This window comes from Phoxinus phoxinus (assembly GCF_949152265.1).
Source record: "Phoxinus phoxinus genome assembly, chromosome: 10".
In the NCBI taxonomy this organism is placed as follows: Eukaryota; Metazoa; Chordata; class Actinopteri; order Cypriniformes; family Leuciscidae; genus Phoxinus; species Phoxinus phoxinus.
In genome coordinates, this window is record NC_136885.1 from 23,667,769 (window position 1) to 23,680,209 (window position 12,441).

A 12,441-nucleotide genomic window follows, 5' to 3' on the forward strand; every position below is an offset into this window, starting at 1 on the left:
TGCCACAGTCTCACACAAGGGGCTGGACGAAATAGCGAATATTCACCAGGATTTTGACAAATTCACAATTTCGCTTAATTACAGAGAAAATATATAGGTCAATGAAATGTTAGAGAGTCCAAAAGAAAACAAAAGGAAAAATCTTTAAAAAATCTAGTTTATAACACAAATGCAAAGGTTTAGGAAATCCACTCTTTGCATTTATGTTGTTTTCTTATGATTTTGAAAACCTTTTATCCGATTTTCTTTCAAAAAGATTGTGTGGCATAACCATCGAGCAAAATGTAATAACCTATAATTCACATCGTTTAATGTAAACGTGTATTTTAAACAACAGAAACAGAACCAACATTGTCTTATAACATTGCCTCAAAATAATAGTTTTGAAGATTTTTATTCTAAAAATCCATAATAAAATATGTCAATCTTTAATCAGGGCAGTTGTATGCATCACCCTGACATTCTTTCCTTATGCCCCTCCCAAAAATATTAAAACAAAATTTTATTCAGAAATTAAAAATATGGCCATCATAGAGAGCGAGAGTTCATGTCGATGTATGGATGAAAGGTATTTTCAATGAAAAAATAGGCAAAAGGCAAAACAATGTCATTGGCAAAAAATACATATAGAGGAAAATGTCAAATATCATGAAAAAGACAAGTTATGGGCACGCACACATACTTTGTGTTTTCGCGTTTTATGGGGACTTTCCATAGACACAACGATTTTTATACTCTACAAACTGCGTATTCTATCCCCTTACACTAACCATACTCCTAAATCTGACTATCACAGAAAACATCACTTAGTATGATTTATAAGCTGTTTCCTCATGGGGACCAAAAAATTTCCCTGCAAGGACAAGGATTTTGGACATTTTGTCCCCATAATGTATGGTTTACCAAGCCACACACACACACACACACTCCCCACATTTCAACATGCAAAGACACCATTTAACACTCGTCTCACACTCACACCCTGCAGGTGGCTTGGATACAAACGCCTCAGGAATTCAGATGAGAAGTATGAAAACATCCTGCTGACCTCATCAGAAGCAGAACACAGGCAGGAGCAAGAATGTTAGAGAGATGGACTCACAGCTGAAGATGGCAGATGCAGGATGCTGGGTGGAGATGGGGCAGTGCTCCTCATCACTGTTGTCTCCACAGTGGTTGAACTGATCACAGACCTGCGAGCCCAGGTTCAGACATCTGCCGTTAGCACACAGGAATCTGCACTCTATGGACGAAACAAATCCAAACACAAAAAACTGCAGTGACTCGTCTTTAAATAGGTTAATCAATAACAATTAGAGTCAGGCTCTGTTTTCACACCTGCTGCATCAGGGCGTGTCAAATTTCCGGCCCTTGTGAAAGGAAACGTATCCCTAGAAAATTATTTTTGAGCCAAATGCATTTTAAATGCAGCTCCCAAAATACAATACACAAGATTTAACTTTTACTCAGCAAAGATACATTAAATTAATCAAAAGTGACAGTAAAGACTTTAACATGGTTACAAACAAATCTATCCTGAAAAACAAAACAAAAAACAAAACAGTTTTCAACAATAATAAGAAATGTTTCTCTAAATCAGCATATTAGACTAATTTCTGAAGGATCATTTAACACAGTGTTTCCCCTACCATTGTTTTGGGGATAAAGAAAGAATGACAAAAATATATTAAAAACAAAAACGGACGCACACGCTCAATATAGTAACTTTTAGCGGCTATGATTTTCGCGATGCAGAAAACGCGGACAGAATCGTGGAATCCAGTCATAAAAATGGAATTTACTGTATAACGCGGAATTTCACTGAATTTGTAAATTCTTTGATGAATACAGTACAGAAATCAAATCGCGATAGACCCACCCACACAGTGCACACTGAAGCACGTGTGACGCTCGCGCAGTTTTTTGCCTATGAGTAAACGAATGCATGAACTTCATCTCCAGACTCCGAGTCCGCTCTGAAAGTCACTTCGTGAGCAACAGCTTCATTTGAGAAAAACTATCATCATGTCATAAACACAGAAACTCAAAGGTCTTCAAGGCAACCCGTCAAAATAAAAGCTCGGTTTACAACTTGACAGAACTATATTACTGTTGTACAGTATATACATGTTGTACAATATAATATATGTTGTACAATATAATAGCTAATATTAACAATAATACAAATAAATGATCATTAAAACTTTTTTTTTAAGGAATAATCACAATTTGTCTTCCATGTTTTAATTTAAACAGTAAAGCTCAGTCGCTCCGCGACATTAGTAGTTTTGGGGTGTCTACCACCACCCCTGAAAAAAATCCTAGGGGAAACACTGCTGAAGACTAAATTGATGGCTGCTGAAAATTCAGGTTTGCCATCACAAGAATAAATTACATTTAAAATATAGTAAAGAGAAAACACCTATTAACAGTAATGGTAATAATATTGCACAATATTAATAAAATATTAAATAAATAAATGGTGAACAGAATAAATAACCTAAATAAATGGTGAACAGAAGAAACTGTGAACAGAAGAAACAAAAGAAAATTCTCACAGACCCCAAACTTTTGAAATGGTATATGTATAAGATGCATCTTCCGCAGATCAAAACTTGTGTTATCTACAGAACTGCTCATTGAACCCTCATTTTCCCCATGTAACTAAATATCAAAGCTTCTTTTTCAACATGGCAAAAATGCTAGATGATCGATTGCTAGTTGTCAAATTCAGCAGCAATTTTGAAAAAACACACACACCAAAAACTGTCAGTTTGTGTCTGTGGTTTAAAACTGGGTCCCCTCCCTGACCATTTCCCCTTCACGATTTCATAATGTGTTTCAGTAGATTGACAATTTTTTTATGTTTTGCCGGACGAAAGACTTGCACTCGAGTACACAATGATAGAGCATATTCGACAAAATTCCCCAAAGCCTTATTTCTGTTTGTGTGAAATAAAATATGACATTTAATTCGACTAAGTTCTATAAAGTTTCAAGCTAGTCAATAAATGAGAGCACTGAACTCTGTACAAAGGGCTGTTCACACCAAGGGCAATAACAATGAGTGTAAAACTTTTAGCTATCAAACATTCTAAGTTTTAATAATCGTTCTAATTCCATGAGAATAAGAAAGTCCATACCACATTTATAATGATAACGACATAGCGGAATGATATCGCCTTAAGAAGTTAAAATTTATATCATAGAGATGCCTTTGAAGCAGCGGTCAAAATTTTGTCTTTTCCCCTCACACCTACTGTTTCTCAAAACCTAAACTATCAAAACTAAGTGATCTTACTGTTGGATATCATCCTATGCAAAAACTTCTCAACTTAACTAAAAACACTAGCAAATCCTGTGAGGATCTGAAAATCCTCAGCTGCCGGAGTTTGTGGGAAAGTTTTACTGGGCTAAAAACTTTGCAGTGATTTGAGGATCTCAAGCGGCGGTGATCCTCCATATGTAGGTCACTGGCTCTTATAAATGATCTTAAAATAAGTGTTCCTGCTAGCATGCTTTTAGAGAAACTCAACATTGACCTGATATCGGTAGATATTCGACTGCATGGAAGACTGACTCTCCACCAGAAATGCAAAGCAAACCAGACAGTGATGACACCAGCGCTCCAAACAAATTCTCTGTCTGAGGAGGAGGAGGTGCTAGACAATACCAAAGCCATGCAATCTCTCACAGGGTGTGGTGCAGCCAAAAGTGGTTTTAGAAATGTTATGAAGATCTTTACACAAACAAATCAGCAGTTCTCTGCCTTCCTTAAACCTTAACAGAGCATGAGTCAATTATGCAATCACAATATTCACCTGCAGCATAAACTGAGCAGCACAAAACCGTAACAATCAAGAGAATAGGATAGACCTGACAACCATAGAAGAGAGGACAAGACAAGACAAAAGGAGAGAAGTAGATGAGTATAAGAGACAAGAAGAGGAAAAGGAGAGCACAGACAGTATGAGAAGAGGAGACAAAATGAAACAAGACCAGACAAAACAATAGGAGAGAAGAAGAGACAAGACAAAAAGAGGAGATTAGACGAAAACAGGTAAAAAAGTGACCAGATGAGACTATCTGGCAGATAAGAGGAGAAAAGATACGGAGATGATACATGATGAAAATGGAAGACACTAGACGAGATGAGAAAAGATGAGACCAGATGAGACATGACATGGTGAGAAGGAAGACACAAGAAAAACAATATGAGATGAGATGACACGAGGAGAGAACAGATGAGGACACAAGATAGGAAGACGAGAGTAGAGGAGACGAGTTATGAAGAAAAAAGAAGAGACCAGACAAAGCCAGAAGAGGAGAGAAGACGAGACAAGAAGAGACGATGAGTAAAGTACATGGGGAAAAGGAGAGAAAAGACAACAAAATAAAAAAGAGACCAGACAATTCAAGATAAAAGAAGAGATGAGAAAAGACGAAGAGGAGAGAAGAGATCAGACTAGAGATGAAGAGACAAAACAAGAACGAGAAAAATGTATTCAAAACAAAATAAAACAAAAGAGGAGATGAGACGAGATTAGGAGAGGAGAGGAAAGAAGAGACGAGACAAGATGAGAAGAGACTAAATTAAACAAAGCGCGAGATGAAACGAGACAAGATGAGATGAGAAAAGAGACGAGACAAGAAAATAAGACACAAAACAAGAAAAGAATGGACAAAAAAGGACTGAAGAGACGAGATGAAACAAAAAATCAGGAACATTTCTCAAGAAATCAGTTGAGACGAGAAAAGACGAGACGAGATGAGACGAAAAAGAAGAGACGAGGCGAGACAAGAAGACAAGAATGAGAAAAGAAGAGACAAGACAAGACAAGACAAAAAAGAAGAGAAAAGAGACTACAAGAAGTACAGACTAGACCAGATGAAACAAGAAACCAGACGAGATGAGAAAAGAAGAGATGAGGCAAGACAAAACAAAACAAGAAAAGAAGAGACAAAACAGGAAAAGAAGAGACAAAACGAAACAGGAAGAGCAGAAATGTGACAAAACAAGAAGAGTAGAGAAGAGGTGGCCTGAGGCCAAACCAGAAGAGACAAGACGAGATGACAAGAGAAGAGAAAATGAGATGAAAAAAGGAAACCAGAAAGGAGATGAGAAAAAAACATAAGAAAAGACCAGGAGAGGAGTGATTCTGCTCTCTGTCTGCAGTGCACTAGACTGTCAAACTTTGGTTTAGTACACAGCCCGACCTCCACCGCCCTCCACCCATCTCACGCTTTCTCTCTCCTTCTCCGCATTCCATTCCAGGCAGGGGAGAGAAATGCAGCCTGTCAGAGAAATGGAGCAGAGGAGTCTGGGAAAGGGAGGGGGAGTGAGAGAGCAGCTTTGAATATTAGCACACAAAAAACATCATGGCTTTGTAAAGCACAACACGACCCTCCTCATGAACGTACTCTTTACAGTTGGCATGAATCATTAAACTCACGTTCATGGCAACCGCATATCCCGCGTGATTCCAACACTGAGGTTATAAACCTGACCCGGTGCTCACCTGTGAAAGCATTGGTGGCCGGTAGGTCAGCCTCCTGCATACTGCTCCTGCCGCTCGGCCCGTGTGCGTGTGTGTGTGGGGGCACCCACGTTATTGGCTCCGATTGCCTGAGGGCTCCTGGGGGCCGAACAGCCGCCTTGCTGCCATTCTCACCTCACAGGTCCATGGCTCCTGCCCTCTACCTCCACGAAAGGGCAAATAAACTCAGAAGAAAAGGCGGAGGGGGGCTAAAAAGTCTTCAGTGATGGACTAGGGCTCAATTCAGCAGTAATCAGGGTGGGGTTGCCAGGGCAACCAGCGCACCGATTACCCTCCCAGCCAGAGCCAGCCAGCCATAGCTGTGTGTGAGTGTGTGTGAGGGTAAGATCCAGACAGGTACTTGATTCAGAGCAGGTGTCTGATAGCTGATTTAGGAAGGGAACGTGTAGTCGCTGCCGCTCGTCCTGGGTGGATAAACTCTTCTCAGCATAGCAGCATGCTAATCAATGCGCCCCACCTCATCCTTCAGACGGCAAGCTCACTGAGAGAGACAGAGAGAGGAAATCAGTTGAGTGACTGAATTACATAGAACAAAAAAAATCACTTGCAAAAGGCAAACAAAAGGTTACCACAGTTTCCTCTAAGACTTACTACTGTAGTAAGTACTGTGTGGAATATTTAAGGATTGACAGCATTCAACCAATCAAATTCATCGGGTTAATTTGATTCAATTCGATACACAATTTGATTGAATTCTATTAAGAAAGATCTCATTCAGAATTTTAAAATGCATGTATAGGATTCGTTAAATAATTCCTCTGGAAATGTTTGCTGCAAACCATGTCATCAACTAAACTAAGATTGTACTACTGCTATCATAGACACAATAATGGCAAATATATCAGTGGTTTGAGTATATTAATTCAGCATTAATTTGCACATTTAAGGATATTTATTTAGCATGCACTACCGCTCAAAAGTTTGGGTTCTGTAAGGTTTATTAATGTTTTTGGAAAAGAAATAATGCTCACAACACCTGCATTTATTTGATCAAAATACAGTAAAAAGATAAAAACAGTAATATGGTGGCATATTATATCAGTTTAAAATTTTCAGCATCATTACTCCAGTCTTCAGTGTCACACGACACGATCCTTGAGAAATCATTCTAATATGCTGATTTGATACTCAAGAAACATGTATTATTATTATAAATCTCATAACGGTTGTGCTGCTTAACATTCTTGTGGAAAACCGTGATACAATTTGTTGTTAAGATAGTAACATTATAAATTACTTTACTGTTGCTTTTTATCCTAGCTGGATAAAAGTATTAATTTCTTTTCAATAAATTACATTTATAAATATATCACTGACCTCAAAGAAAAGGTTTGAGATAGACAAAAAATATAGACAGACGCAACATGAGTGTTTCATTAAACAAAAATTAGAAACAGCAGGGGGTCAACACATCAACATTTTATGATCGTACTGCAGATTTTTACCAGCAACAAAACATCAAGTTCCTGTGAAGAGATGCACATTAGAGTCTTCAATCCCCAGCAGGAGCGTCAGCCGTTAATGACGGTTACATAACACGACAGAACACTTTACTGGACGTAGTTATCAAAAGCCACAGCTAATGTTTCTGTGGCTTAATATCATTGATTTAACTTCTCTCAAAAAAAAAAAAAAAACTCCATTTTCATTTGGAGAAGACTCAAAGACCAGTCAGAATGTGTCCTCAGACAACCTTTAAAGCTCTCGGACATCTCAGTGGACGCCGCGCTGAGTCCAGACTGCAGACTACACATCGACTGTGTTACTTAGAAACACGGCAAGCCCTCACCTCGTCTGACCCCTGCCGCAAGCCGCACAGCCAGAGCACGGATCCATCGCACAATAAATAATATTACACACACGTGAAACAAGAGAACGCTGTCCAAGTCAAACAAAGACTGACACACACACACACACACACACACACACACACACACACAACCGAGGTCGTTTCAGGACAGTATACAGCCATCGCAGATAACACAGACGAACATCTGGCAGATGTTTAGATTCACTTGTCTTCATTGTTATCTCTTTTTTCCTCCTTTCCTTAGTGGTTCTGCTCTACAAACCAAGTATCTAATGGGTTGTTCAGACCAGGGATGTGAAAAAATAAATAATATATTCAAATATATCTAAATTAATAAATATAAATTAAACTAATTATATTATATTCCTTAAATTATATAAATCGGTCTAAAGAGCAATAACTATTTTCATGTTATGAGGATTTCAAAATTCAATACTATATTGTCTACTCTAAATCAAACTAAAACACAAAAAAATCTGTCATTTAAATGCTACAAGTGAATTCAGAAATCACAATATTATAATGTACATCATAGAAATGGAGATTTATTTTGAGATTGGTAAAAGATTATAAATAAAGGGGTGGTTAAGTATGATTTCACTTTTCTAACGTTAGTGTGTAATGTTGCTGTTTGAGCATAAACAACATTGCAAAGTTACAACGCTCAAAGTTCAAAGCAAATGAAGATATTTGCTTTTAAAGAAAAGGACTACAACAAACGGCTGGTAGGGACTACACAACATTCCTCCCGGGTTAGTGACATCACCAACCCTAAAATGTACATAAACCCCACCCCCGGGAACACACAGTCCATGTTGAGAATAGGAAAAGTTGTTGTATAAGAGTACCTTTGTGAGTCAGCTCAAACTTTAGCATCCATCTTTTCACATGCAATAGAAAGTCACTCTGTGCATCGCACAACAGTTCCTATAGGCTACGAGAGATTTATAGATTATCATGACAGAATATCCTAATTGAAGATAGTTAACTCCACATCAGCAAAATAAATTCATAAACTAACCATTCAGATACATCTTGTTGCATTCTACATGTTGTCACTTCTTCTTGAGTCTCTCCATCTTTGTCTGACTCCGTTTAGACAAAACAGTTTCTGTCATTTTAGTGTGTCTGCCTGAGGTAAACGCAGCTGCACAAGAGCTCTTGAAATCCCGCCCTCTGCAGCAGCTCATTTGCATTTAAAGGGACAGGCACAAAACGGTGCGTTTTTGCAAATCCTCAAAAAGTGACAACTTTAACATGCTATATAAAAATATCTGTGGGGTATTTTGTGCTAAAACTTGACACACACACTCTGAGGACATCAGAGATTTATTTTACATCTTGTGAAAACAGTGTTATTGAATAATTAGTGTATTTAAAGATTAGCTGTTGTTAGATAATGGCAAAGGTAATCTAAATGTAAGAGGTTCATTGGTGTTGATGATGGGATCTCAGAGTAACCTTTAAAGAAACATGTGTGATCGGTTACTGCACAAACACAATGTTTTCCCTTACAGACAATATTTTACATAAGCTGATGACCCAAAAAAGAGCTCATGTGATAACAAAATATGCCTGGAATTTCAAGCGCTTCCTTTGGAAGACATTCTTTACATTTCTAAGATTCAAGTTCAGAAGAATGTTTAAGTATCAATGTTTTGTGCTCCTTTCTTGGATCTGTAACATACATTTATATTCGATGTTGAAAGAACAGTAGTAGTTTTTGGTCAATAAAATGGTTACATTTTGGTTTAGATCAACATCTATGTACTGTATGTTGAATAGACTTACTATCTGGTACTTTCGCCCAGAATTATCAGTGCATAAAATAAAAAAATAATAATAATCTAAATTAAAGTCAAATAGACACAGAAACGCATTAGGACACCGAACTCTCCAAATGTGTCTACTCTCTCTTCTAATACACATAGTTTGATGGATAGGCTGAACAACAGCCATGCTGAAAACCACTAAATGACTGCAATAAATGGCTGCTAAAATATTCTCTGTATCTGTCGGTCTGTGTAATGCGATCTCAGTAGGGGGTCTGTCTCTTTCTCACTCTCTGTGCCTGGTTAAATCATGATGAAGCTCTTAGGAACAACTATTCGCTAAACTGATTCATCCAGCCAGACTCAACATCATAACAGCCCATGTCATTAACCATTAGTAAAAATGACTAAGAGCTGCTACCTTGCCTGTCAGTCTGCAGCAGAATAAGCCCCAACATAATGATCAAGACCCAGGCGGGAAAGAGTGTTTTTTTATTATTATCCTAAAGGGGTTTGGTTTGCAGTAATGACCAGTTCACTGTAAATTATCCCATTCATTACACTGTAAAATTATTTTAGCTTTGGATCGTAGTGAGTAGTAATACAAAATTTCATGTTTAATTCAACGTGTTAGGCTACTTGCCGTTTCTTTGAAACGTACTACCAATTTGAGTGAAAATTTGTTTTTTTTCAGTGTACATGGACAAGGAAATAATGTATTCTCTTACATGTGGAGTCCATAAAAAGTCCATTACAACAGATGGTTCAGGCAAAGTGAAAGACCGCCTTATTAATGTCTGGCGCTAATCAGACAGATTAACCCTTTTCCTGCACGGGTCCTAAGTTGACCTGACAACCAGGATCTGCAGGTTAACAAATGATGACTCAGCTGTCTGGGTTAGTCAGTTTATAGGTGCGTGCGTGTGTGTGTGTGTGTGTACACGTCATGTTTCAGTTTTAGTGCTGCCCAACTGAGACTCAATGTGGCTGACAGGAGACAGAACAAAGCACATCAGAAAGAACTAAAAAGAAAGAATCTTTTTTTTTGTCAACAACCCATTTTAGGTTGCAAAATCACCACCCCTTGTGAGAGAATTAAAAGATTTCACAGGTAATTACATTCTTAAAGGAACACCACTTTTTTTTGGAAATAGGCTCATTTTCCAACTCCCCTAGAGTTAAACAGTTGAGTTTTACCGTTTTCGAATCCATTCAGCCGATCTCCGGGTCTGGCGGTAGCACTTTTAGCATAGCTTAGCATAGATCATTGAATCTGATTAGACCGTTAGCATCTCTCTAAAAAAAAAAGACCAAAGAGTTTTGATATTTTTCCTCTCTTTGGTCATTTTTTTTTGAGAGAGATGCTAACGGTCTAATCAGATTCAACCCGGAGATTGGCTGAATGGATTCGAAAACGGTAAAACTCAACTGTTTAACTCTAGGGGAGTTGGAAAATGAGCCTATTTCCAAAAAAAGTGGAGTGTTCCTTTAAACATAACAACACATTTCACTGTTTAGTAGGGCTGCCCATGACTCATTTTGCTAATTTCTCATTTTCTCACATCAACAAATCGTAAATTTATATTCATTTAAATATACTAAACCATAACGAGGCTATATTTAATAGATATAGACAAAATATAGGCCTGTAGCCTATTCCATGCTTAAGCGCATGCATAAAGATTGCCACAGAGCACTATTATGATTGTGTCAGAAAAAATAGCAAAGGTTAATTTAATCATTTTCTGCAAAGATGAAGCTGACTTGCCGACTACTGTGGAATGCGCCTTTAGAGAGAAATGCACCTTTCATACAGATTACATAACCAGAGTATTTTTTTCAAATCAGTTTGTTTAAAAGTAGACATGTTACGCGCCGAAGCCTCCATGTCATGTAGTAATATTAAGCATGTTATAATTTAGCTTCCACACTCCGCACAAACACTTGGATATGCGCCTAATAACGGCGCACATATCTAGGTTAAGGGTAGGCTAGCAATAGTGAGCTAGTTTTTAAGGCATAAGATCCCACCCTCCCTCAGAGCATATCCAAAGCCACGCCTCCTTCAAAACACATGCCACAAACAAAAAAAAAGCTAACAAAAGTCACAAGAGACAGCGTTAAACTACCTCATGACATGTAACATAACATTAAATAATAATGTACAAAAACAACTTAAATAGCACTGACCGGTGTTGTGCCGAATTTCGCCCCCCTGCCAAATTATTACCCCCCTCGTTGAAGTCAGTACCTGATTGCCTAATCCTAACCCCACCCCTAATCCCAACCCCTCCCCCACAACCAATCCTAAAGGTAAACCAATCCTAGGGGGGGTACTAATTTGGCGGGGGTCAAAATTCGGCACAACACCGGTACCACCTGACTGCTGCAGATAAATTTTGGTGTGGATAGTGTTGCCATTGAAATACATAAATTTGAGTCACAAACTTATGTATTATAACGTCAGTGGTTTCCATCTCTTACAAATTACAGTAGTTATGGCATGAACGCAGCATAAGCTCTTTGTTTTGGATCAGGAGGAACTGTAAAAGGTGGCTGCTGTTTCGGTTGCGATGCTCGGTGACTGACGTCGGTCGCATAGCATGAAACGCGCTGATGACATCTCATGCGAGCAGGGTGCACGGAGGTATGAAAATAAGTTATACGTTTACAGGCAGGTAGGATCGTATCATTACATTCAGACCAAATTCAATGATTGGACAAATATTGTATGATCCTACATCTTCCATAGACGGTAAATACTGAAGAGACTTTAACCAGCATTAAAAAAAGTTTCTGGAACAAATCACCTAACTTACCACGTTAGCGTGCAGCCATGTAAAAGTTGATATAGTTTCTGTTTCAAATGATAAGCCATATTTGAGGTTGACGGTTGATAAGCGAATGTTTGGATTTCCTGCCCGACATACTGCAATTACCACAAGGACCCGCTGTTTACGAGCTTTCCCTCACGAACTGCGTGACTTCGCTACTTCCTGTGTAACGTTAGAGTTTTTTTTTAATACTATTTTGATCGACTAAGCCTCTTCTCGACGACAAACGTTTAGTCAACTATTAAGTCCATTTTATTGTTCTTACTACCGAATAAATAACTGTATCAAATAATTTGGTTCTGATGCAAAAAATAATAATATTAAAATTGCACAGATTTTTTTTAAAGAATTTTCTGAATTTCTAAAAGGCAGCATAAATTTAGTCCAACTATAGATTAAACAACAATACTAAAACAAAAATGAATGTTTGAACACATTTGATTCATAATTTTTTTTTTATAAAATAC

At 38.0% G+C, this 12,441-nt stretch overlaps 1 protein-coding gene across 3 annotated transcripts in view; it reads right to left on the reverse strand.

The window, feature by feature from the left end:
* ldlrad4b (low density lipoprotein receptor class A domain containing 4b) overlaps positions 1 to 12,441 on the reverse strand; it is a 47,192-nt gene that overhangs the window by 27,351 nt on the left and 7,400 nt on the right. Inside the window, exons 1-3 of one of the 3 annotated variants that reach the window (XM_079626566.1) lie at positions 11,960 to 12,086; positions 5,520 to 6,039; positions 1,103 to 1,243 (exon numbers count right to left, since the gene is read on the reverse strand). In XM_079626566.1, the coding sequence (XP_079482692.1) occupies positions 1,103 to 1,243; positions 5,520 to 5,559 (181 nt within the window). In that variant the 5' untranslated portion in view covers positions 5,560 to 6,039; positions 11,960 to 12,086. Of the gene's footprint in view, positions 1 to 1,102; positions 1,244 to 3,821; positions 4,990 to 5,519; positions 6,040 to 11,959; positions 12,087 to 12,441 lie in introns of those variants that run through there. The other 2 variants (XM_079626565.1, XM_079626564.1) reach the window with 2 other exon arrangements.